Source organism: Pleurodeles waltl, chromosome 11, assembly GCF_031143425.1.
Source record: "Pleurodeles waltl isolate 20211129_DDA chromosome 11, aPleWal1.hap1.20221129, whole genome shotgun sequence".
In the NCBI taxonomy this organism is placed as follows: Eukaryota; Metazoa; Chordata; class Amphibia; order Caudata; family Salamandridae; genus Pleurodeles; species Pleurodeles waltl.
The window spans coordinates 531,105,274-531,133,209 of record NC_090450.1 but is presented as its reverse complement, the minus strand read 5'-3'; the positions used below and the strand labels follow the sequence as shown (position 1 = coordinate 531,133,209).

General features: G+C 43.6%; 1 protein-coding gene across 6 annotated transcripts in view; it reads right to left on the bottom strand.

Annotated features, from left to right (window-relative positions):
• The window catches only part of TFDP2 (transcription factor Dp-2), a 455,267-nt gene that overhangs the window by 152,303 nt on the left and 275,028 nt on the right, over positions 1 to 27,936 (bottom strand). For all 6 annotated transcript variants that reach the window (XM_069213927.1, XM_069213929.1, XM_069213930.1 and 3 more), the window contains 2 exons: positions 16,955 to 17,117; positions 11,789 to 11,932 (listed from right to left, as the gene is read on the bottom strand). In XM_069213927.1, coding sequence (XP_069070028.1) covers positions 11,789 to 11,932; positions 16,955 to 17,117 — 307 coding nt within the window. The remainder of the gene's footprint in view (positions 1 to 11,788; positions 11,933 to 16,954; positions 17,118 to 27,936) is intronic.

The window sequence follows — 27,936 nt, the reverse complement described above, 5'->3', positions numbered from 1 at the left end:
TTTGGTGCTGCCTGGTCACACGCTGCTCATCTCGGTGTTTTATCCAATGTGCAATGCATGAGACTTGGCACATGTACAGAATAAAACTTTGAAGCAGAAAATGTCTTATATTAAATACAAAACCCTCAACTTTAAGGGCAAATTGTGAAAGCAGTAGAGTAAAAGAAGTAAAAAAAAAATGTTAGTGGCCTCACGACTCTGCCTTTATTCTTCCTCCATTGACATGTGGTAATAGTCATCTCTTTACCTTGAAGTGTAAATTACTAAACTATCAAAACAATAAACCGGTGCTCTGTTGTATGTCCATCTCTGCTTAAAGAGGCATGAAAAAGAAGCTGCGATGTTCCCTCAACCTTCTGGTACTTCACTGCCTTTGTATAGTGTGCAGTTCAAGTACACCTCTTTTCTTCTCATCCTAAAATCCATCGGACAGTGGCGTAACAAAACGTCAGCCCTCCCCCACCTGCAAGATAAGCTGAAGGGCCTCCCGACTCACATCAGTAGAGGCTGAGGGGGCCTCCTCCAGTATGGCTACGGCTCAGGGTTAACTGCACCGCCAAGGCTGCAGGGGCCTCTGTTACACCCCTGCCAGGGATGGATGCCATATCAATTGTATTTTACTTGATGCTGAGTTAAAGTATTGCATTGATTCATTTTGGATGACGTGACGTTCTCTCTTTACCCGGATGTAAGTTCTTGGGTGCCTACACACCTATTAGCCGCGACAAAGTCGTACACTTTTGACTGAAACATGTGTTTGCTCCTGCTGCATAAAATAAAGTCTATCTGTCTTATTGATTAATAACTTCATCCGTTCAAGACCTGAATTTGGTCTGAACATGCACACTCGCAAAGTCCGTTGGTCTGGTTTTGGCAAGTGTACAATGGTCCATTTTCTTTTTACCTTTTGCAAACACATGAAGCGTGCACACACAGTAGGTAAAACATTAAATTAAAGGAGTTTTCCAGCAAAGCAGGTATGCCAGGCCTGGCATAGAAGTGCTCCACTTTTCTGGTAGTGTGCACGTGTGACCAGGGATAATCCTGTCAGGGCGCAAGAGTGTCAACGGATGACGTGGGGCGGACCCCAGCCAATGGACGAAGAGGCTTGGAAGAAGGCTCTGTATGTATGTGAAGATGTACCTGTTTTGTCATGATATTCTGAGAAGAGCAGGACCGGCTTTATGGGGGTGCGACTGCTGCGGCCGCACTGGGCGCTGACCTGAAGGAGGGGGGGCGCTGTTTTTAGCAATAGGTTACAATTTCAAAGCACCGGAAGCAAAGTTCCACGTGTACCAGCTGTCAGACAACAATAAAAATGTCAAGATAACTTGTGATTAATGTGACAGAGAGAGATCGGAGTTTTCTCCAGTGGCAGTTTTGACTCGTCATAATGTAGCGCAGAGGGTTACTGTGCCTGCTGGAAAGAACAGATCTGTATGTAAGTGGATAGCCGAGTGGGAGTAGTAAAGCTAGCCTTTACCAGCGTTTTAAAACAAATGGAATGTATGTGAGAGAGGGGCTATGGAGACATGAGGAGCACATTCGCCGGGTAGTAGTACGGGAATCCGAAGAGGAGGGGTGGGGGGCAAAAAGGACTGTCGCGCAGGGCGTCACCAGTGCTGAAGCCAGCCCTGGAAAACATTAAGCCTCTAGGTCAACTCTAATAAATAAAATAAGTTCCTTGAGTCACAAATATGGTCTTGGTTTCTTTCTTTCAACTTACTAATACATCTGTGGTTGTAGATAAAACAGTTTTATGTGTATTGTCCTAGTTTTGAGTTAATCGGGGATCAGAAAGTGCCCAGTCTGTTTTTGTTTTTTAATTTTCAGGATCCATCAAGCCGTTCAAAACACTAATCCCACATTGTCAGTATCACGCCAATGGAGTTAGACTGCTGACTGCATGCTTGGCAGAGTGTCACTAAGATAAGCACAACAGAGGCACGTGTCATTTGTCCCAGTTTGAGTAAGTAACAGAGATTCAAGGAATCCATAAAAAGCCTGGATGATCTATTTTATTAAGAGAGGAGTGAGGAGATTTCTACTCCTCAAAGGGATAATTACAGCTGGAGTCAGTAAATGTGAGATCTGATGTGATGGGTGAATGTTGCTTGAAATTAACATTCAATCAATTCTGAAATTAACACTTTCTGGAGTAGAAACCATACTTAGTTTGAGAGAGACCGCCAACCCCAAAAAGGCGCTGAGACTCTGTAAGGCAGAAGTTGTGGAGAGACAAAAGAAAACAAGCATTTTCAATGCAACGGGTCTCGCATTAGCTTGAGTTTGCGCTATTAGCGTGGTAAAGAAAAAAAAACGCAGCGCGATCGCACTATGTAAAATGCTGTGCAGTAAATAAACAGATAAAGTAGTCTGGACACCATGCTGAAAACATCGAGTCTTGTATGTTTTTAGTAGTTTACCGGTGCTGTGTAGGTAGGCTAAACACCGGAAAAGGCATGACGTACACATGCCTTTCACAAATGAAAGCAAGTGGATTTTAAAAGGCAAGCCAACGAACCAGTGTAAGTGACTGACGTGACATGGGTGTGGTTTGAAGCCCAAAGAGAGATTACAGAATGGGACGAAGCGCTCTGCGTTCGCCCATAAAAAAATCAACCAGTAGAGTTGCATGGCACCAATGCTCCTGAGAAGCAACTAGTGCTGGTGTGGTCAACTTCACTGTCACCCATATCACTGTGGTCTCTACATGGTCTGCCATCTTAGTAAGGCACGTGCAACCAACAATTCACCCATTGGCTGCTACTCTGCCTTTCTTGATTGAACTATATTATCATTTATACAGTACATTAGATCCCTCATCCGAGGCCTAAATGCCTTCATTAGTATCATTGTACCAGTTAATTTTGTTTATCCAATTGATGTATACTTTACAAAAATCTTGCACTTTCTTTGAAAGGTTCTAGCGACTGTTGTGGGGCTTTTGCTTTCAGTTCTTGCCCTCCTTAACCAATAACCTTTCTAAGGCAGGCTCTAAGATAATGTTTCAAGCACAACCTTGGAAGTGTCAGTTATTCCAACCTTGTACCAAGAAGTAATCTTGTTTCATGTATCGCCTTGTTTCTGAGTGCAAGTCAAAGTACAGAGTATAATCCTGGGAGCGTTGGTAACTCCAAACTTGTGACAAGAACAATCCTGTTTTGTGTGTATTTGAATAATCGAGTTTAACCTGTGTATTGAGCACAACCTTAGGAGAGTCAGTAATTTCAACCTTCTACCATATCTATTCTTTTTCTGAGTTCAAGTAATTCTGTATGTTATCCATTTCTGAGAGTAACATGGTCTCAAACACCCCTTGAACGTTGTTTAACTTCCAACCTAGGTGCTCAGAGTAACCTGGTTGTCTATTTCCCTGTGAGTGTTTTTGATTCTAATATAGGTACAGAGTGCAGACTTTGGAGTGTCATTAACTCCAATCTATGTTTCGAGTTTACTGTGGAGTGCCTTGACGCTACCTAGTACTTCAAGATCTTCTTCAAGAATTACAGAAGATTTCATTTGATTATCTGGTTGGGTTGTTCTGCTCCCATGCAATGATTATTTAAGAAACCTGTAAGTGTGAAATATCAAAAGCAAGAGTACTCTGACATATCAATAAAAGCCATTTTTCTACCTCCCTATGTGTAGAGATTCATCAAATTTGGCAATAGGGATAGGGTGGCTGTGCAGGGGGCAGGTTTGAGTCCTCACCCCTGGTTTTGCTCACTGCTGTTGCCTAGGCACCTCCTGAGGTGAAGCGCGACGTTGCTTGGCTCAAACAATTATTCACTCACTAAGGTATGGCTTTATGTTGCTGAAAAGACTAACTGAAATATATTGTTTGGCTCATCGTGTGAAGGAGCGCTGTTAGCTGTGGTTCCTGTTGTGAAGCCTTATGGGTGTCCAGCTGTCCTCTGGCCATCGAGCAGAGAAGTGCGGGATGGAGAAGCAGTGCATCTTTATGCCGCAGTTATATTATTAGCTGAGGTTAAACTTCATCGCCCCTCACGATTCTCCATTGCTCTGCTAGCCATACTGTCAATTTCCAGGCTCGTTAGAAGACTCTGTGGTCGTGTCCTGACACATCCTAAGGTAGGAAGTTGAACGGAGTAGTTCCGGGGAAGCGCACCATGTGTATGGTTCCCAAACTTTTGGCATCTGTGAATCCCACTGCAGGTACCTACCAAATTTAGGGTGCACGGGAGTTCAGTAGCATTAAAAGTCCCAAAAACTGAAGGCACTGTTAAGCTAGCAAGGGAGAATTACATGGAGTCCTCCAAAAAGTGTCAGAAGACCAACACGTTATAGGGACTGTTAAGACGGCAAAGACATTATGTGAAGTCTGCTCAAGAGTGACAGAAGTCCATGCAATGGAGATGCTATTTAGCAGCCGAGGAAGTAACATATTGAGTTCATTCAGGAGAGATTAAGTATCGACTCACTGAATGCACAGTTGAACCATCAATAAACCGCTATAGGGAATCAACCGAGGGGCCATCCAAAAGCAACATCAGCCCAACCCTAGAGGCACTGCTTAATCTGCGATTACTCTATAGAGTATGATTAGAATAAGAGTCACTATGTGGCTAGCTATCATATAGGTGCTGAGGAGATCATCTGGGCTCTGACAGGCAGTATATATATTCTAGACTGTAACAAGGACTGTGAGGTCTAGTAAGGAGGGTGGTTAATCTAACCTGATAAAAAGTGTGGGTTAAGACAGCCACATAGAGAGGCTGCAGTTAGTGATTTCTATGGAAGAAGTGGACTTAGTTCATCAAAGATGGAAGAAAGGTAGTGCAGCAAGGCTGGGGTGCAGGCCGTAGTCTGGGATCCAGGCCCAACCAGACCAGAAGACGCACTTAACCTTTCTGCCCTACATTTGGACCAGGCACTCCAGGAGGAGATGTTACATAGGATATGGCAATCAAAGGTGAGGAGGCAGGAGGGTCACATCGCAGCCTCTGTTTTCGATTGTACTGCAATATCTATACAGTGCTGTCTACCCCTATATGGGGTGCTGAAGGCCTTGCCTACATGGACAGTATGCTACACTGTGTAGGGCAAGTGGTGGGAAGGGTGGTGTTTTTGTTCTCGAGCTTGTGTGGTAAGTGCTTCCATGTCATGTGTGAACACCACCTAGCTGTGGCCATCATATTATGGGATGATATGACCTAGAGGTCGAAGTGGGCAGGATCAGAGGGGCACAACATGGCCATACTTTTTTGATTTATAAAAAAACTTTCCCCTATTTCTCATAAAAAGACAACTGCTCCCGGAATGGTTAATTCCAATAGTTTAAATGCTTAAGTTGAAGTGTCATTCAGTGCTGTGAAACAGAAGTCGGGAAGAACCCAAAGCCAGGACGAAGCCAAAGCTGTGAAGACAGCTAAACAAGCCTTTCTGCCAGGGCGCCTGCTTGCCTAGGGGAATGCAAATGTGTAAAATGAGTTAATCTGCAAAGGTAAAGGGTAATCTGCAAATGTAAACAACGCTTGGGAGCCAGCCGGTATTAGCTATTGATTGAATCACTCGAAGCTTTGTGATGGCAAAGATTTATTTTTTGGAGTGGTAGTGCCAAGAGTTAACAACTGAGCTATTTGGGAACAAGTCGAAGCCGGGACAAAGCCGAAGCCAAGAAGATAGCTAAATAAGCCTTCCTGCCAGGGTGCCTTCTTGCCTAGGGGAATGCAGATGTACTCATTGAGTTACTCTGCAAAGGTAAAGGGCAACCTGCACTTGTAAGGGATGCTTGGGATCCGGTATTAGCTATTCATCAAATCACTTTAAGCTTTCTGATGATAAAGATGTATTCTTTTTTAGTAGTAGAGCAAAGAGTTAACTGAGCAGCTTGAAGTGCATGCTTTTAATTGTATTTATATAGCGCTTACTACTCCGGGAGGTGTTGAAGGGACAGTAATGTAAAAAAAAAAAAAAACAACAAAAAAAAAAATGCATTATATATAGTCTGGATATTACTAAAATCTACATTTTGGAAGCACCATTTGATCTTAAAACGTTTTGTACATTTTTTAGCAGTCTATCTGATACTGTGTGAAATGCAAACTAAAAATAATGATTTACATATTCAATGTGCTTTCGGTCACAGGCCGTGACCTCGTGGCACTAAAAATACACTAGTCACTCACTACTCTCCACTGCACCAACCAGAATTTAATTCTGTGGGTTTCTGGTTACACACAGATCTCTGTAGTGCATTTACTAAGAGATGTTTCATAATGTGCTATAATGCATTTCCCACTGAGTAACAACCTTTTTTTAAATGTATTTTTCATTTAAACTCTGCATTTGTTTTTCCATAAGTAGCTACCTGACAGTAAAAGACAAAAAACGTACAGAATATTTTATTTTTTTAACTACACCTTTGACCCTGCACCCACGCTGACTGTGCCCCCCCCCCCACACACACACACACACATTGCATGCATCATAACAGTTCCCTTACATTTTTTCTATGTACTTCGAACGCTGTGTGATGGATGAAGATTTGCCAGATGGTGTATGGTGTTCATTCGGAAAGTGCCAATTTAGAACCCACAACCTAGACTCTCAAGAATTGGCTTTCTGCGCAAACCATCGCTGCACCAGCCCCAGCAGGGCAAAAATGTACGTCAGCACCACGGATCTGTGGGGTCTGCGCAGCCCAGCCTCGTTTCCAGCCGAAGCACAGCTGGAAGTTCGCAGCTGGCCTACGGGGAGGGATCTGCGCGTGCTCCAACCACGCGCTTCTCGGACTCTGCTCCGAGGGTTTGAATCCGGACAAAAATAGAAGAAGGTCGGGAGGTTAATTTGATGCAGTGAACGTTCCCATCGCAAATACATCCAGTCAAATGGGAGCTCGACTTGTCGCACACGCCGGCTCTCTCCCACAGCCGGAAATTGGCGTCTGTTCTCGCAAAGGGACATTTTATTTAAAATGTATCAGCATACTGCATGTTTTTTTTTTTAAACGCATTAACTCGTTAGACGTCCTGCACGCGACTACAGTTTTTGCGCATAACAGACACACATACAGAAAAAACAGGGCCAAAAGCTTGGGGTGATATACAAATTCATGAACACATATTATTTTCTGTTTTAAAAGTAAAGAACCACCAGACTGGCACGTAGGTACTTCTAAATGGACGAGCCCCACCACGTGTGGTGGATTCACAAATCTATAGAGTGTCAACTATCAGGGCTAAATCGAGCTTTACCTACGAGCGCCGCCCCTCTGAAAACGTCAACAAGAAAACTGACTGTGACAAACCCCCTTAGAAACCAGACTGCGCCAAGGACGACCTTCAGTCTTAACTACTGACCTCCTGGGGTCCAGCATTACTTGAAAACCCTTTAAAATCTCCAATGCTGCTCCATCACATACGTTAACAGATACTCTGATTTAAAATGACTGAAATTAAAAACACGTTTTGAAAAAAGCCAAAAACTTAAAATTAGCTTTATTACAAGAGAAAAGTTTAAGTAAGCTGAGTATGAGGATGAGTTTTATCTTTATAATTAACTGTGGGGAGGCACAGGGAAGGTTGCTGCGGGGTGTAGTGTGGTGCCGCTGGGGTGGACTGCAGTTTGGTGGGGATGGGAGGTGCAGGAGTGGTAGTGCAGTGTTGGCAGGGGGTAGTGCAGTGCTGGCATGGAAGCGTTAGTGCAGTAGGAACAAGCAATGTCAAAGCCAGTAGGTCTCATCTTTGTAAGTGAAAAGCTGTTGCCTTTGTCAATGTTTGTAAAGTATTGTAAGTGCATGGTGTGGTGTGATGAGGGTTCAAGCTGTACACATGTATGAATGGCATTACTAACACAGGGCTAATCATGTTAAATAATGGAAAAAAAACTACTTGCATCTCCCAAAGCAATCCTTCGATTCACAAATGCACCAACAGAGCTGCAGATCGCGGGCCTATAACGCCCCAACGATCAATCTAAAACAAACAGGGCACCTCGGACTGCTAAAATGATGGACGGTACCTGGAAATGAATCTATCACACGCATTGCTTGCTGGATTTCCCGCTGCGTGTTAGACAAGCCCTCATATCTGTTGTTTTATCTCTAATAATAAACAAAAAGGACGGATAAGGAAAGCCCGGCACCAAGCGTGGTAAATAACCCCCTCCTCTGAAAATGAAGGCAGAAGGCTGGAGGGACCGGTTTACAGGAAGGAGAAACCAAACACCACATTATTTTTCTACCTGCACCAATTGCCGTTTGGTGCAGCGAGCAACACATTTTTCTGGCTCTCAATATTCCTCTCGGGTTTCAAAGAGGGTTTTCACTTCAGGCAGTCTGTTCCTTCTACAGATGCAAGCACAATAGAACAAAAACTCAACACGATCTTTAAGGGTGGCAATTCAAAACGCCTGCATGATAACACATCTAATTGTTGTAAGAAAGAGGCTTGGCAGTATAGGCAGACGTTTCTGAAAAGCAAAGGAGCACATTCCGAATGTATACTGAAAATCTGCATTACAAGTCCTATGGACTGTGTCCAAAAGGGTCAAATCCAAGGTCAGCACAGGTATTTACCTTCCTCAAGCAGACCTCCACACAATTGTCATATAAATCCTCCCACTTTGAAGTCAGAGAAAGAAAAATAAACACTAAGTTCCCTCAAAGACACAGCTTGTATTTGACCTCTGACTCTGATTGCACATCAAATGTGACAAGGTAAGAACACAATTTAAAGGCCTGATTACAGAAAGTGAGTTTATGGAAGAATACAGTAAACACAGTTTAGGCAACAGGAGAGATGAAATGAACCTGGAGGGCCTAAAAGCCAGCAAATAGAAAGCCAGAAAATGTGAGTTACAAACCACAAAGCCAATAGCAATCAAGTGGCGGAATGCATTCCTAGGTCAACTTTTTGAAAGTCCCAAAGATGTCTTTAGCAAACTGGACAGCTGCACTGTCTGGTAGCCTGTAACCTAAAAAGTGCCAGAGCGGGTATTATATTGGAGTGCTGGGAGTAAGTGGGGTGTTACGCAGTGGCAGTGCAGTGCTGTAAAGTAGTAATGCAGTGATAACTGTTAGCAACGCAACAGTGGTATTGTAGCTGTGCCAGTATGGTGGCTGCAGTATACTACTATGCATTGATAGCTGTGGTGAGGATCACTGCAGTTGTGTGAATAGTAATGCAGTGGTGGGGGGCGGAAGTCAAATCTTCTGGGAGGAGGCATTCAGGTCTGAAGACGGATGCTGTGGGTGGACTGAAGTGCTGTGGAGGTAGTGTGCTGCTGCAGGGTGATCATGCAGTAGCATGCTATAAAAGTGCAGTGGTGGTATGGATAGTCCAGCACTGCTGTGTGGTTGTGCTGTGCTAGAGGTTGATAATGCTGTGGAGTGTGAGCCAAAGAACAATACTGTGGGGTTAAAGTGAGGTGCTGATGGCAGTAATGTGTGGTGTTTGGACTTTTAGTGAGATTCTGGGGGTAGTAGTGAAATATTGCAAGGCAGCAGGGTACACTGGATTTCTTATTGTGTTGCTGATAGTGTCACATTAGCTACAATTATCAGTGCACTGGTGTGAAGTGGCATTGTGGGGAAAGTAGACAAGTGGTGGTGCGCATAGTGTGATGTACGTATGGCAGTGTGATGGTGATTCTGTGTTGCTGTGCTGGGTTTGAGGGAGCACAGTGCTTGAAGGTGTTAGCGCAATGCAGGTTTGGTATTAATGTGACGCTAGCCGTACAGGAAGTGGCAGTGTGGCATACTAGTAGTGTTGTGGTGGTATTGCTATGTTATGATGCAGCCCTTCAATGTCCATAATTTCCAAAGGCCTATGGGCATTGCTCAGATGACAGTAACTTAGTGATGGTTTCACTACAAGGAGGCTACATTAGGATGGGGTGGGGGTGTTGTATGACCCTCGAACTTCAAAATTCCTGTCTTCGTGTTTCTTTCCCTAATTAGATTTGCCCAGAAGGCAGGGATCTCTAATGCTTTCTAACCAGTTACTTACATCTCTTGCAGAGGTGCCATGGGTCTTCTTGTATTCTTATTTTCAATTTCAATGTGCTCTTTGCACCACTGACCGCTAATACTTGCTTGTGGGTTGTACGCACAAAAAACCTCCAAGTGAGGGGGTGTTTCTATGACTTACAGGCTTACCTGTGGTGGTGAGGGATCTGTGGTGTGGCTATTTTATCACAAGTACAGTAATTCAGGGTACTTTTCCAAGGGAAACATGAACACAAATGTAATATATTGCCTGAGCGCGTAGTTTTTTTCCTAACAGTAAATCATGTTAATAACACAGCAGCGACTGGAATCAAGCTAGCCTGGCTGATGAAGGGTGATACTCTGAAACCAGTCCCAGGTCGTTTGTTTCCGGTCCAGAGAGGAGCTGGCCTGGCAATTCGGGCTGGACTCTTCCCATGGGGAACAGGATCAAGACTGATTTGCATATGGCTGGGTCTAAACTGGGGTGGCAACGTTAAAATACAGTACAGGATTGCAGGGTGCATAAGAGGGGCTTACAGGACAGCGGAAAGAGAGAAGAACGCAGATTGACACGGTTAGTAAGTGAGAGAGGAAGCAGATTATTTTGTGGAATAACCAACATTTTTTAAGTCTTTCCAAACAGAGAGGGGGATAGCGCATTCGTTTTTCCCGGTGAAACACCTGCACCCAAATATTTATCACAAAATACATTTATTAGGGGGGTGTACCCCTCTCCAAAGTTACTCCCCTGAGTACAAGATCCGCTAGGGCAAGACGTGCACTGGCACAAGAAGGGAAAACACAGAGAAAACTAAACGAAAATAAAGCCCTCCACTCTTCTACTCTGCATAGGTGGTAGGCTACAAGGCAGAAACTGCGGACAGCTCTCCAGACAGCCTCAGCCCGCAGGCCAGCAAACCATATGCAGTGTGTAAGGATCCAAGGCCTTGTCTTCCTTCTCATTCTCTTTCTCCGCCTTCCAAGTGCAGAGCTTCCATATGTGGTGACCAGTGTACGTGTAAGAAATGCCTGACCCCCCCCAACACTATTTTCCAACAGAGAGTAGGCTCTGTCAATTTTATTTTCATCCTAAAACGTGACCGAGCAGTATGTCACATTTGTCAAACTCTTAACAACGATACAGTGCATTACAAATCTTACTGCGTAGAAAATACACTGTATTTTAATGTATATAGCACTTTCCATACCACTTGAAAACTTCATAAATATCATTACATCAATGATTACTGCTTATATATATATTTTTTTTTAACTGTGCAAAAATGTTGCACTTTCCTTTATGTGAAAGGCTGCTACTCAGACCTTAAAGAAAATCACAAATTCAAGACAGCTGTTCAGGTCAAGGAAGGGAAGCAGCCAGTCACAGGAGCACAACATCAATGTGCGTCCAGGAGCTTGAGAACGCCACGCGCGCGCCACAGGCGCAGCGTGATGCACTCTTTACAGGTAGGCGCACAGTGCACCGAATCCTCCCTCTGGATGCTCTGAGTACTTGTGTTAAAATACCAACACCACAGTTTTCCCCTGAGCGACATTTACGTTGCGCTGAATTCAATCATCAAAAAATGGTTGGTGACTGAAGGTGCAGTCGCTGTTTAACGGCTTCCACCACTGCACCCTCAGACAGGATTTAACACAATTCTGGCCTTCATACACTTCCCCACAGGCCACAAAGCAACTGAGCACTTGTCCAACCGAAGCACTTCCTACGGTGCAACAGTTTACCCATGCACTTAACGTGCTTTTGCACCTCGCAATGGGTAAGAAGCGCTATGTAGAGTCCAACACATGCAAGCGCCACCCTGCACTCACCTCGAGGTTCTGGCATTCTTGAGCCGAGTTTGTTGGAAGCCCAATCCATTTGATTTCTTTCTTTTCTTTGGAAATAATGTTCATGGCCATTAGTACATTCAGGGCATCATAGACTCGACGTCTGATATTCTTCTGATCATAAGCCTGGAAAAGCAGACATGTGATTACATGCAGTATATCTGACAGTATAAATAAAAGTACCAATAACTTTTTTTAAATGAACCCTATTCCACTTGTCTCTAGAACAGTGTTCAACCTAGCCAAGAAAATGGGTAGCCAAAGGAGGCTTAAATTAGAAATAGTTACTCTTTCTGCGCCTACAAAGATTCAGCATCCACATTTATTAGGTCTGTGATGTGCATGTTCGATGGTCCACAGGTGTGGTGGCCAAGGAGTCTAGACTCCACTTCTATGGGGGGGGGGGGGGGGGGGGTACTGAGCTCTATGGCACTGAGGGTAAGGACAAACAAGCATGGGCTGTGATAGGAGATAGAGAGACAGCCCCCACCTTCTGTCCCCACAGAAGTACCCTCCAGAGAGGCAACCTATCTGAGGGCTCTCTGAATGACCAATTGGAGATGGTGGCAAACTGTGGTAAATGATTTGAATGAGAAACGCATAGGAGCAAATATTAGGATTTGCATTTCAGATTCTCATTAGCAGAACGAAGAAGTGCTGAGTAGCTTTGGCGACAAGACGTGCACTATGGATAATCAATACACTTTTATTGCATTATCCACAGCCGCCTGCGCACGCTGTTGAGATCACCCACTCTTACTTCTGCTCATACTACATCTGACCCCCTGCCCCATTCTCCAGGCCCTATTCCTCACAACTCTTTAGCTGAGCCAATCCTTCTGACATGTCCCTGAACCCCTCTGTTGCACAGAGCTAATGGCAACTCCAGCTAGAGACAGAGAAGGGAAGTACACTAGTCATATTTATTACATATTATTTATTTGTTTTAAAAGCAAAGCGTACTTCAAAAGCATCATTGTGCTAGGTAAGAAAACCAATCAAATAGACAAAACGGGCAAAAGAGCAAGGAAAAGAACAGACCTGAAGATTAACACGAGTGCCAGGTTTTTAGCTTTTCGAAACAAAATGAATATTGGTGCCTAGTAACATATATAGAGGCAATGCACAAAGGTAGGTTCAAGCACGTTTATTGAACTAAACCTCAGCCACTGTCATCCACACAGTCTAACCAACATTTGTGGAATTCCCTCTCTCCTTAGCGTTATACATGCAACCGCACTGTAACATATGTGCACAAAGAAAACAACTTTTCAGCTTATTTGAGCTGAAATATGATGTATTATTACCTGGCAAGTGTCATAAATTTAGATTTTTTCAGAAAAAGCAGATTCTGCAGATTTATAGTGCCCTTGCCTTATGGTATTCAATTATGTATTGCTTTAAGGTCTGGCTTGACAACACAGCTGTCTGTAAGATGTATGGTTACCAATTTCTTAAAATATACATAAATAGCTGTGCTCAGAAGACTCCGACTCTCACATCATGCAAAGGGGTATTTGGTTTATCACTCTGCTTTCAAGGAAGTGTTTCCTTTGGAATGCAGGAGGAGGAGCTTTATATCTGAAAAGAACATTCAAACGTCAACCTGTCCATCACATTCAATTCTTCAGCTCCTATGCACATAATAAACCAAAAACATTCCTCGTTGCTACATTTTCCAGGCAATGACAAAGCCAGCAAGCCAGGCTTTAGTGTTAGTAGCAACATTGGCCACCGAAAGCAGGTCGTGTTTACTTTCGTTGCACAATAAAGTCAGACCTACTGGAATTACTAATGCTTGTTTTATAAACCATTGTCTATCCACATGTAATTAAATTATGTTTTTTTTCCAGTTGCATGTAAGCTCTGAATTCGCCTAAAAAGGGTGTGGTCGCTTTCTCAGGCGAGCCAACATCTCCCCTGAAGTGAAAACGACTCCTAAACGGAAGCCGGATGTTTACCAGTGAGAAAAGACGCAGTGCATGTAAATACATTTGCGTGTCATGTGAAACATCAACCATTTAAAGGAATAATGACCATCAGAGAACACCCCTCCCCCAACCACCCCGACGTCCTGGTCCACGCAAAGGAAACACTGTTCGCAGCCGGTGACTGCGTGAGTCGCACACAATTGTTTTTCCGTGGCTTTCATCTAGCTTTCCTGTACGAAGGCAAACAGATCCCCTCCGGTGTCCAAGGACTTGTTATTCTGTGCTTTACCATGCCAAAAGCTCAGGGCGGGCATTGTGCGGGGGCTCTTATGGGCCGCGCCTCTTCCTTAAATTGCAATGTTGCCTGCGCTCTCTAACGCCCCTAGGACGGTGGGAGTCAGTGTAAGAATTAGGCTTTTCCTACCCTGGGGAGCATCTAGAAGCGAACTGGCTACACGATTATTTTTTTATAGCGCCGCGTTAGCTATTTGCATAGACTAATGGCACTTTTAGGTGATGGTTTGGGTTACTGATTTCCATATAAAATTATAGATAGGTAACTGAATTACAGGGATTTTTTCGCTGGGCGGTTCTGAGTGACATCAAATGGATAATGAGAGCGAAGCTCGAGTGGTCCGTGACGTCACTCAGATCCCCGAAGTGAAAAACATCCCCGTAACTCACCTTTTATCCATCTATAACTTCATGCTACACATGGCCTCAAAAACCATCTGGCCCTGCTTTTAAAACTGCTATGTAAATGCAGAGGAGTAATGGGGTACCCATACATAACATGGCCTCTCCTCCTGACACAAATGTGAACAAGCTTTGGCAAAGCCAATAGGTTTCACCTATGTGAGATCTATTGGCTTCGTCAATGTTTTTTTTTTTTTTAGACAGGTTGCACAGCAGCATGGGCTGCCATGCATCACAACTGAATAACCCATAAACGATAAAAGAAGACCTGGAGTTCCCCTCTTGGCTTTATACTGCACAGAAGCGAGGACCAAGAACCATTCCTGCCGTCCCTTGCTGCAACGGCTTTAAGCAGGTCAAAAGCAGGTACGTCTCCAGTAGCTTACGACAGAAAGTGGCAAGCATTGCCACCACAGCTTTTATGTTTGAACTGTAACACTAGTGGGGACGGAAAGTTCACACATGGACCTTGATTCCTGTTTGTGCCGAGCAGCTCGAGCTAACCCTCAAATGAAACTGAGGCACCATCACAATTAATATGGGTCCTCTCCATGAAGTTCCTGGATCGACCTCCCAGGCCCCTTTTCAAATCCTCTGAGTTGGGGGTGTGCTGAATGCTTGGATTTATGGCCATAACTTGGGACTGATGAGAGCCTAAACACATAGGGGGCACGATCCTCTAATCCTCAACCACCCGGATGAAACTATCTTGTGTTTTCAGGCTTTGTTAGTATCCTGAGGAACAAAGGTTCATAGAGCTATGAGCATCTTTCCCATGCCTACCTTCATACTGGACCTTGAACCTACTGGAAATAGAAACAGCAGACACCAGATGTGGCCTCACACAGCCCTCCCATGAACAGTGCAAGGGGAAGCTTCAGAAAGGAGTGCAAACTCATATCATCACTCAGCGTGCCAACAGCAGTCGTAAGTGATAGCCAGCTGTCTTCTGTCTCCTGGTCATGGGAAGGGCCTGCACGAGCCACACAAACAAAGCTGGTGCCATTTAGAGCTGCAGTGCCCACCTGAACAGAAACAGTGGGTGCCAAGAAAGTGCATGATCCGGTGGGTATGGACCTTCTGCATCTGTTACCCACTAGATTTGTTCCCCAGGTTGCAGCCTTTCTCTGCCCCATGAGGCTCAACGAGTGGCACAGCTGCCACTGGATGTGGGGCATGCAACACCTCTTAAACCAGAGGCAAAGAATGTGGAACGTCTGTCCCCAGAAGAGCAAGCATCATGCTGATCACCATAGGTCAAACAAATGATACCAAGTGCAGGAGAGGCTGAGCAATGGCGAAGGAGCGTCGCACGCAGGCTAAGACAGAAACTGAAAGATAAAACAATATTTCCTTTACTGTTATATCTTTCAGGTGCTTGTTCAGCCAGCAACATGTGAAGGGAGGGGTGGGGCTGTACCACGGAAGTGGGGAGGAGGAGAGAGTGCACTTTAGTGTGCATGTGTGTTTGTCCAACTGTCTCAGGCCGGCCAAACACACATGCACACTTAGGTTTCTCCAGCCCAGCTGTGCTACACAGCCAGGCTGGAGAAGCTGCACAAACTCCCATGCATTACCTTAGTGGCAGTCCAAACTGCTCAGACCAATCCTGATGCTGCTTTCCTGCTAGGTTTAGCCTGTACACTGGGACATCAGAAGAAGAGCAGAGGAGCAACAAGGCAGGAGGCAGCGGTGGTGGCGGTGGGAAAATGTACTCTATCCCCCTCCCTTTGAGATTTGCAGCGGTGGCTGGTGGAGAAAGCCAACACACCTACAACACAAGGTGAAGCATGCTACAAATGCGCCAACAGATGCAAAGCTTGTGGTATGCCTTCTGCCAGAGTCAGACCCAGCTGCACATTTTCCAGTTGAGACAAAGCAAGCTTCTCAAGTGCCCAAAGAAAACAGAACGATGAACATCTGCTACACGCGGCAGAGCAATGTTCACATAGGTCACTAGCATCGGCGCTAATTCTATGACTGGCACTAGCGGGAAAGAAGATATTTACTTAGAAAGACTGAGTACGCATCCTTTAATTGCCGGTGACGTGAGTAAGTCGCTTGTTGACATGCAATGGCATGACAAGATATTCACATTCTGGTAGATGGAGCAAGATGCACAAATATCAAACGGCCATCTTTGCAGAGACAGCAAGCACCCATTTCATACACTTGCCATCAGCTTCTTAGGTTTACCCTGTATCCACTTGTAAAGAGCTAGCTGTTTGTCAGCCAGAAGTGAAGGAAGCTGCACCACCTTTGTGGCTCCAGGAACTTCCATCACATCTTGGGTCTAAATAACACTTATTTAGATGCCTCAGCAATTGACACCATTTTCTCTTTACATCTAGCAAACCAAGAGGAGGTGCTCCCTCACACCTTCTAACAAATAGTTTAAAAAAAATAGTTAACATCTGTTTTGACAGTGAACACCAATTAACATAATAAACAAGCCTTACCCAACAAACAACCTACCACAAACACTGCGTTAATAATGGACGCCAGTTACGTTTGTACTTACAGAATCCGCAGCTATGTGGCTCTCGCCACTTGTGAATTCGTTCACCAGCTCATCGGCCACTTCGTTGTATGAGGTTGTTCCCTTTCGTTGAACCTTTTCACACACCTTCATGGAGAAATGCCTCAGTCCCTTTCCATTTTTATCTCCTTTCTTGCTTCTTTTACTACAATGAAAAAATAAAAAAGGCGTTAATTATATATGCTGTTCATTATGCACGAATTCGCTAAATTACAACTTGCCTCTGCTGTCTGGGCATCGCAGCCTCCTGTGATGTTAGGATTCCTAGTATTTAGGTAATACTTTCAGCAATGCCTTTCATAAAAGCAGGGAATATATGGGTCTTACGGGTACATAGTTTACTGGACCACTGTATCTCAGATGCTCCTGCTAACAGGCAGGGAGCGATTGACCACTTTTCAGAACTTCCAATGTTTTCAACTGATCTCTCAGGTTTGGAAGAGGCACACAGAGGAGAGCAAGCCTATCTTGGTATTTTCAACAGTGCAGGGTGGTAGTCTGAACTTTGAAATTCACCCCTGTGCTTCATCCTACAGTTACTCGTGTCAAGTTTTCTCTTTCCCACCTGCACCATCCACTCACGTCCAACACATTTCTGATATGCCTTACACTACTTAATTCACACACCCCACATCTTCTACCCATGAACCCTAACTAAGCTAAAACAAACTCCGTGCTCATGAGCACAATACTGCATAATAGATTTTACATACCTATCAAAACTGTCTAGAAATCAACCTGCAGTCCTTTCGCACAATAAGGCAGTACATCTTTAGCAGTATCAAACTTATTTTACTTTAACCAAAAAGAAACATGACTAAACATTTACCAATTTTTGCTAATCATACATACCCAAACACAACCAAAATGAGGGACCAACGGTTGTGGGCAGCACTCTGGGCCTCGCTCATATGACTTTTTTGGCTCTACAGCCCCAACCTCGAAAGGACAGGCCAGACTGCTCGACTGGATATGGTTGGTATTGCCAACCCCAAGGTTACCTACCCCTTCCACATCGTGGTAAGGGTGAAAGGGCTGCTCCTGCAGTTGGATTGAGGGGGAAAGTCCAAGAAATATGGCAGTGACCTTGCTCTTGCAAAAGCGTTTTAGTGCCGCATCAGCCTTTTCAACAAATAGGCGGGAGCCATCAAAGGGCTTGTCATTCAATAATGGCTGGACATCCTCCCAAGAACCTAGTGGACTGTAATCAGGTGTGGCATCAGAGCACCATCGCAGAAGCCATGGCTCTACCTAGAGAGTCCGTGGTGTCCAGTCTGCAGCGGATGGCGTACTTCACCGCATCCCTGCCATCCACCAAAGCTTGGCTGAGAATGACGTTACCTTCCTTAGGCAGCGTGGTTGGCAGCTGCACAATCAAATCCCATATGCATGGGAATATTCGCTCAAGAGGCATACAGTGTTCCCTGACTGCAGAGCAAAGCTGGTGGAAGAAAATATGTGCTTCCTAAAGGTGTCCAGCCTTTTGGATTACCGATCCGGTGGTGTGGTAGAGAATGTGATTGGGGTGACCTTTGCCTTTGAAACCTGCACCACCAGGTTTTCAGGGGAGGGGGGCTGGGAGAGAAAAGCTGGATCTTCTGGAACGGGAAGATGGCATCTGCAATTATGCAGTATACAGGAGCCCGTGTGTAAGGGTTGGTCCAGCTCCCTAGGAGAATTTAGGAGAGGGCTATCTTGAAGGGGAGCATATAGCATCTGCCCCAGTGTAGTGCACCTGTCTTTTGGCTAGGTAAGAGTCAGGTCTGTAAACTTACTATAAGTGGTGGGCATGAGCATCACCCACCCCAAAAGTGTCAGCTTAGGTTACGATTCACCAGGTGTATCAATCACTATAGGGATAAAGTGACCCCCCTCCAGCATATATTGATGTATCTGGGGGCACCTCCAGTCTAGGTGTAGACATGCCAAACTCCTGGGCACCACACCTATGGAATTCTGAGAAAGAAAGGGTCTGAGACCAAAGCTCCATAGGCTTCATGTGGTGCGATGAACAAGTGAATAATGCTGTGTCTGCTGAAGGGTGAGAGGGTTTCCGTTTGTGAGCCGCAGTGTTGCTACTCCTTTCCAGACAGCGGAGCTTTCAGCTCTCATTCCATTTGGTTCTCGAGTTTGGTGAACGAACAAGAGCCTCCATCTAAAGACAGCTACCGCTTGAGCGTTGCAGCAGAAATTAAAAGTTCAGTGTGAATAGATTTTGTCTGTAATTATATCAATAGATAGAAAGTTAGCATATTTATATAGTTCCCCCACCTTGTAACATTAAGAGCTGGGTCATAGCCTTACCTTCGCTGGCCAGTGGTAGGTCAGGATGTCGTTGTATTAAGTGAATAACAGGGGAATACAATCTACTGTGACAGGCTCTACTTTCAAATTTATACCAATCTGCCTCTGTGCAGTCCCTAGTGGTTACCCTGGTCAGATGGGTATGAGGATGTTACCAAAAGTATTCAACCGCTAAAAGCAGCACATAGAGTTGGTGGCAACACCAGTAGTAAGCAAAGTGAAACTGTGCGCACAAATAGTATAGCACAAAGTCTAGTGTCGCAAACCCATTCTGTCAATATGGAAGCATTGATATCAGCTGCAAACATATTGCATGTCAGCAGCAACCTTCAGTATGACATATTTAATATATGTATATGTGTTTCTTCTATAGCTCCCTTATTTAAAATGACTATGCTGCGTGGCCCTGAATATAAGAGCATCTGTTAAAATACAATAATTTAACATGGATTTGAATGAGAATAAGTGATTTCTGTGGAAGCACTACATTACATTTTTATCAGAACAGCTGTACTGGGAAAATAACTTGTATGATGAATACTGCAATTTACTTATAGTTTTGATGTGCATAAAGCTTTTGAATTACATAGAGAGGGTAGAGGGCCTTTCCTGCTCATTGCCACTCACACATAGGAATATATATATATTTATGCATTATGGTTGGCAAAAGTGTAGTGCATCAGACAACATATGAAAAGTCTGCATATTGGTACACTGAGCGAAACTGGTTAAAAATTCTACACTAGTTAACTGCTTTGAGGGTCTCATTTTAAGGTCTGGTGTTAGCCAAAACCTTTTTACTACACTAAACGTATGTGTATCACAAACTTAACATAAAGGGGCATTCTAACCAGACATCTTCATCCAACGGTCTGTTGCTGTGTCATTCTCATATTTCTTCTGACCACGACAGCATACACCATGGGTGGATAGATCAGTCCATTTCAGCCATTGGCAAATTAACTGTGAGTGACAGCATTCTGCTCTTTCACAAAAAAAAAAAAAAAAATCCACACAACGCAGCTCCCCTCTGGGCCAGGTACCAATGTGGCAAAGCACACTTTATTTTTGCTTTTAACCATTAACACTGGCAAGAACCACGTAGCTCACCTACACCATAAAGTTTTAGATAAGGCACGACAAAAACGAAGCAAGTACTGACTAAGCCAAAATGCTGACAACTAACAGACGCATTAGCTTTGCCAATCCTTGTTTAATTTGATGCCTTCTTGTGAATCTCTTTTAATAACGCAACTGTACCAGAGAAAGGAAAACAGAGAACACTGAGTACACCACAAGAACATCAGTCAACTGTAAAATACGTTTGCAGGCAGCAGCTGTGTGATTTTTTTAAATGCAGTAAATTGTAAGCTCTCGGCTGTCAATGATGAGAAGTTGAGATACAAAGCATCCTCTGTTTGACATAAGCGAAGATACAACAAAACAAGAAGTTCTAAGACTGAAGCCAATGAGGTCGTGGGATTTTCAGTTATGTATGGATCCCTTCACTTAAGTGATGGGAGTGACAGACGAAGAGTTATAATACCCTTAGACCCACTGAGCGGAAAGCTTATTATTCAGTTGCTTATGGCAGTTAGGTTAACAATAGCCCAATTTAGGAGGTCCCTATGCCTATCCCCAATACAAATATGGTGGTCCAAAACAGGGTCAAAATATGCAATGGAAAAACTCACAGCACCGTTGCGAGACTGAGTTTAGAAATTTAAAAAAAACATACGGGCTACGATCCAAAACATATTTACAACCAGAAGATAGAGTTAGGTGGGCCCATGACGTATGACTTAAGTTCTACATGAATCTAGACTGTGATCCAAGCTGGACCGCAAGCTCTCCTTCATGCATTTTTAACAGCTCTGAGTGACGTGACTGGGCCAGGGTTTAACCAACTTGACTCTCATCCTCGAGACTAATAACAGAATATTGAAATGATCATTAATATTAGATTGATGGATGTTTTCTGGACCCTTGGATGGATGGGGGATATAGTTTTAAAGTCTATATATTGCTTTGGTGTTCTGTATTTTTATTTCTTTTTATGTTGATAATTGTATAACTTATTTCTAGTTTGTGCACAGAACGATTATCTTGGGGTGATTAATCAGTGACAGCAGAGTTCATGTTTCACACAGCTATTTGTAAGTTGTACCTATTTCAGTACTGCTAGTGATGCTGTCTCAGATGATGTGCTCGAAATATGTAATACGTACAATATCCAATAAAAACGTATTGAAAACAAAAGACAAACCATCACTACAACACATCACTGGTAACCGGTGATAGTCAGTGGCCTCTTGGCCCATGGGTTTCTGACAGTTCAATTGCCCTCACTCCAATGGCAACACATTTGCTGTTTCGGGCCGAACAGGAGTTTGCCCCCAAAACTGGATTCAAACCCAGGAATTAATTAAGCAGCCCAAAGGTTTTTTGCTCTCACACTTCTCACCAAGTCAAATCTGGCACAAGACCTTTGGGCAAATAGAGCACATTTCCAGATTCTGCACATCAGAGCAGGGGGAAAACATGCGCAGTTAGCCTATCACCGGTTCTGAAACACAAAACAGTGCAGTAGTAGCGCCACCTCAAAGTACTGCACTTCTGCGGCATTGCAAATTGTGGGTGTGCCATTATAGCCTTAGAACCCGCCGTAGCGGGCTCTACCGGCTATTAAAGGCCCGCTCCCCGCATTAAATGCCCGAGCCGAAGGCGAGGGCATTTAACAAGGGAGAGGGACTTTAATAGCCGGTAGAGCCCGCTACGCCGGGTTCTAAGGCTATTAGAACATTCTGCCACTCAGGGCAGAATGTTCTATTAAAAAAAAAAAAATTTCACGGAGCCGGAGGGGATTAAAATCCCCTCGGGCTCCGTGAGGCTTTGTTCACAGCTGTTGCTGTGAACAAAGCGAACATTGGAATGTTGGCGCTGCGGGCTTTTACCGGCCAGTAAAAGCCCGCACCACTCTATTGTTTTCAATGGAGCCCCCAGCATTCCAATGTTCTAATACTGCACCTGTGTTTGCGCAGGACTCTAAATGAGCCTCTATGGATCTGGGACTTAACTGCTTGCCAGCTTATCAAATGCAAGGACTTTTCCAGGGGACCGCTGCCAACTCTTCCTGAAGCTTTTCAAAGTGGAAAAACATATTTTTTATTTTTTTTTAAAAGCCCCGTTTCCTTTGAGAAACTGTGACTGCTTAAAAACAAATACATTTTGTAATACATTCAAAAGGATGGAAGCATGCTGTCCCTTGCAGGCCACCATCCTCACGAGGATAACCAATAGGTAAGAGTTCCAATTTGTGATCTGCCTAAGGAATGCTCCATTTTGGGATTCCTTCAAAAATGTTATTCTATGAACACCCATAGGTCATTTAGCAAATGAATATACTGGTCAAAACAAATTGGTGCGCAAATTGTGATTGCTTTTTGCAACAAGCATTAGCAATGCCAAAAGATCTGGCTTTCATTGAATATTGTATGTTAATGTGAAGTATCTCAAGTAAATAGCATAAGAATAGATCTGTAATTGAGTGGAAGGCAAGAACTGCAGAATAATGTTGAAGGTAAGGTCAGGTGACAGTTGCACTGTCAAGCAAGACTTAAAAAAATCTATGAAGGGTAATTTCTACTCTCCTACAATTTGTGCTGCTGCCAAATTATCTAGATATCTAAGGATGTTTATTAGCATTCCAATGTCATGTGTGTGCCCCTCAAAGTTCAAGCTTAGACAGCTGGATAAATACAGTGATCACGACTGCGTGGAGAGCAAGTACTTTACTGTGAAAGCACTCAACGTCTGCCTAATCAAATCGTGTACTTCTGGCTCACAATATATGGGAGGAGCCAAAGCTCCTCTCTAGTAATACTCACATAACTGTCTAGCTACAGCACACTGTCAAGCCAGACCGTAACCAGTACCGTCCTCCATCTGGCCCGATTTATTGCACCATGCGCGTTCCCTAGTTCACCCCCTTACTCTCCAACTAAGCCATTCTTGTTGCTCCCCAACAGCGGCAGTTTACCTTATGCTTAATTTGCGCTGGTGGTCGCAGGTAGTGGGCACCAGCATTAACTTGGGAACCAAAACTTATTTTTCATCATTAGATTTTGCCCCAAACCACGGAAGAAAAAAGGCAGAAAAGGGAGAAAGAAGTTGGAGAAATATAGGATACCAAGGGCAAAGGAGGAAAACAGTGCTGAAAGAAAACCTGCACGATAGACAGGAAGTGAGAGAAGTGGAAGAAAGACTCATGAAGTGTACTCAAGGGAAGCACTGTGCTACAGCAACCTTAGCATTCAGAAGCCGACTCTGAGAAAATTTGGAAGCGTACATTTTTGCATGTTAAGGACTGGTTCCTCTGCTTGTTCTGTTCACAGGCAAAATGGGTTCGAGATACACACGTCGCAGACATCACAAGCTACAGCCACGTCTCATACAGATTACAGAACAAAAAGCTGGCAAAGGTACATCCTAGCTAACGGTCCGCCAACTGCGTTCGATCTGTTCAGAATAAATATAGTACACTGTGAAAATAACTCCACCCCTTCCTTCATCGTTGTGCAAGCAGACGGTCTCCATTGCAAGACCAGCAATATCTCCTTTCTGACCTTTTTAAAAACGAGCTCTGCACATGTACCTCGAGGTGTCGTAAAATATTTCCCGCTTTATGAAATAAAATGTCACCCCTCTGAAGCCCAATCGTTGTACGCTGAGGTTGCGTTAGAACGCACGTCTTTCCACTGATTCCTTTCCTCCCGCAGGCACGTCAGACGGCAATTTGTGCGATATAGGAAAACTGCAATGATACGGTGGATTATACTTGTCTGCGGTTCCAGCTGATGTTGTGTGCTACAGTACTGAAATGTGACTGCAGAGTTTGTGAAACGCCATTGTGCCGCAGCATGTCAAACGAATTACTGTTTTCATCAGATTTTTCAGGCCATTCCTTGCCCCAGCATCCCAAATTCAATTAAGAAATATGCCAAGATTACGCTGCACTTACAGACAGTGCACAATATATCAGCTTTACATTGACTTTAGCTAGAAAGAATTCTTAAGATTCAGTTAAGTTGGACAAATGGGTTGTATTGGCTGTAACTGTTTTATACGTTTATGATGTGTCAGGTAAAGGTGTGATACCGTTTGCAAGCGGGCTAACCGCTGCATATTACTCCCAGGCTATCCTATACATCAGGGGTGTCCAACACAGCTCCAGGAAGGCCGCATTCACTCCAGATTGTCAGGTCAACCACGGGTTATGTAAATAAGCAACTGACACTTATTACCTACACATTTATCTTTTGTCAATATAATAAAAAGCAGGCATGCACCCGGCCTTCTGGCTCTTCTGTGGACTCTGGAGGTCCAAAGTGAATGGTGAGTGGAAAGGGAAACTGCAGAGTCTCAATATATTTGATCAATCAGCACCAGTATCTGGTTAAAATATCAGATACCCTAATAGAGGAGCATCCAGCACTGTTCACAACACCCAGCTCCATGCCAAATTTTCATAAATCATTTAGATTTTGTAAACAAATGTTCCTTATCTGGGTATCTTCCAATTCTGTATGTGGTCCACTAGCAAACATTTGATGTGGGGAAGATGCACGTGCCTGGGAGAGGTAGTATGAGGGAGAAAGTTCGAAACACTTTTCCACAAAACTGTGAACTAGAGAAAATAAAAGATCCAAGGGTCTATCCACAAACTGGAGTTTGTAGTGCATTCATTACAACAGTAGTATTACCCATCAACGACAAAATGCTATTCTCAAACTTACTTGCAGAGACCTCTGCATCTCCAATCATTCCTATGTTGAAATGTCAGCCAAAGTGGATGAGACCTCTGCGCAGGCAAGCCTATGATTTAACTGAAAATACGGGAGAGGTAATGGGAAGTGGAAAATGGGTTATACGTACTAAGTGGTTTAGGGAGGGGTAAGGAGAGATTTACTCTTCCCTAAATACAAACACTCACCCACAAACTAGGAAAATTGTTATGTTATTCACACACTATAACTTTAAAGTTACTACAGCCCAAAAGAACACAAAACAGGAGTACATGTACTTTTCTGAAAAGCAGACAAAAATTTGAAATCAGCAAGGGGTCATTTGTGTACATCCCTCTCAAAGTTTTCCCAAAGAAACTAACGGTTGAATAAAAAAGTTTTGAAAATGAGCAGGAAAAACAGCTATTTGTGACAACAGTTTCATCTGTAACGTCTTTTTGTCACAATGGGCAACTCACAAAAGCAGGGATATATAGGGTTTGTAGGTTCTACAAGAACCTGAGGCACCCAGAGCCAAAAACTGAGGTGTGCCTTCCAATGGTCTTCATATTGTACTGAGTGTAGAGCAATTCATATGGCAAAATATAAAGAGTGAAAAATGGGCATGAAGGAAACCTATGTATTTCTGAAACCTACAACAGATGCCGAGTTTAGCAGCATTAGTTTTTTGTACATCACTGAGTTTCTGGGTACCCAGACCACCATGTGATTCAGAGGGTATTTACAAAACATCTTCTTTCTTACACACTGGACTGCAGTTGGAAGGCACAAATGCAAAGAAATCCCAATTTGTAGCAACAACTGTTCTACTATTCTCTGTTCCCACATGTCTCCCAGTAGATATGGTACCCCACTCGGGTGGCAGGGCGTAGCACCTAAGAAACAGTGCACCCCAAAACACGACCTGGAGGTATCATATTTTACCCAGTAGAATTCATGCTTTTTAGGTTTCGTCTAAGCTACTGTTACACAAAAAAGCTTAAAAACTTGTTTAGAGTACACCCCTTACATCCCAATACTTACCATTAGTTAGCATTCACTTCACTCTTGTTTCCTTGCTTCTTATTGACTACACTTCGAGTTTCTTGCTGGATGCTCACCTCCTCCTGCAGTCTTTTCTGGGCTTCTGTCCATGCCATGAAGCATGGTACAAGAACAGCTACCTTTTTGCAGCCAGTGTTATTCCACTGCCTGCGCTCTCCATTAGATACCATTTATTTCTTTATTAGTTTTGGCCAAGCACTCTATAAAGGTGCATGGCACTGTACAGTCTCCCAGCCCCCTGCTGCCTGTTTTCACCCACTCGCCTCACATCTATTTAAAATGGTAGCTCACTTGTGTGGGTGGGCTTAGCACCTTAACACAATATGAACACAACTATTTTCAACGAACAACCAACACTTATTATGCTAAATGGTTAGCTGTGGATTGTGGGTCTTTGTTCAGCCCTGCACATTTTTGAAAAACAGACGTCTGGGAGAGTCCAGGGTGGCGTGACTTGTGTGTCTCTCACCAGGTTATTTTAGTCAGAAGCCCTTGCAAACCTCAAATGTTGGCTAATAATACACATATGTACTCATATCTCTGTGCGGGAAAGTTTTAGAATTTGTGGGAATCCACTAATTCCCTACCACCCAGAGTTCTCCTATGTCTCCCGATAATAACGGTACTTCACTTGATTGGGTGGGCCAAAAGACCATGACAAAAAAGGACCCTAAAGTACTACATGGAGAGACCAGTAATAGGGGGTATCTGCAGTATCTGGGGCCATGGAAACCTACCAAACACAGACATTTTGAAAACTAGAGAGCCAGGGCATTTCAGAGTGGTGTCTCTTGCATATATACACCATGATGTTTTCTTACCCACAATGCCCTGCAAATCTTAAACTTTGCTTAAAATCGTGGATTTTCCTTACATTTCTAAGATGGAAACTTCCAGAATCAGCAGTTATTCACAACATTTCTACCACCCAGCGTTCTCCCACTTGTCCTGATAAAAACGCTGCCCCACTTGTGCAGCTGGGCTTAGTGCCTTCAACAGGAACAGATCACACCAAGGTCAATGGTAAAGGACTCCCACTGACCTTGATTTAATCCGTTCCCATAATGGGAATTTGGCCCAGCCACACAAGTGGGACAGCTTTTTACTTGGACAAGTGGGGGAATGCTGGGTGATAGGAATTTTGTGGAGCCCTGCAGATTTAGGATATTTATGTCATAAAAATGAAAGGAAAAATGTGTGATTTTAGGCAAAGTTTGAGGTTTGCTGGGCTTTTTGGGTAAGAAACGATTTTGGGCTCCACGCGAGGCACAACATCCTGAACATCTGGGTTGTGTTCTGAGATGGGGCAACCTCCTCATGCCTTCTTTTTATACATCATATTTTCCTTTGAGGTTTAGTGGGCTTTCTGCCTCCTCGTGGGTGACAGAACAGGGGTGAACACCCCCATTCACACCCGAGAGGGGCAGAAAGACTAATGGGGGATGATGGGGGTGGGAGCACAAGTCCATGCCCGGAGGTGGGGGTACTCCCAAACCCCCAAAAAATACTAGCAAGTAAAATAAGTTTAATATTATATTGCAGAGGAAATAATACGGAATACATTATATCTATTTTTAAAATAAATAATTATAATACATTTTAGTGTAAAAAAGTTAGATTCAGTTAACTATTTTATAATTTTAATATTAATAATTACCTTAGTTTTACAACATAAATGAAATTAAACTTAATACAAGTTTACAATTATTTTAAATTAATACAAAACACCTAACCTCATTAAATGTACTGAATAATAATTAAATATTACAAAGCTATTGAGGTTTGTTTTTTAAATATCGATTAGAAAATACT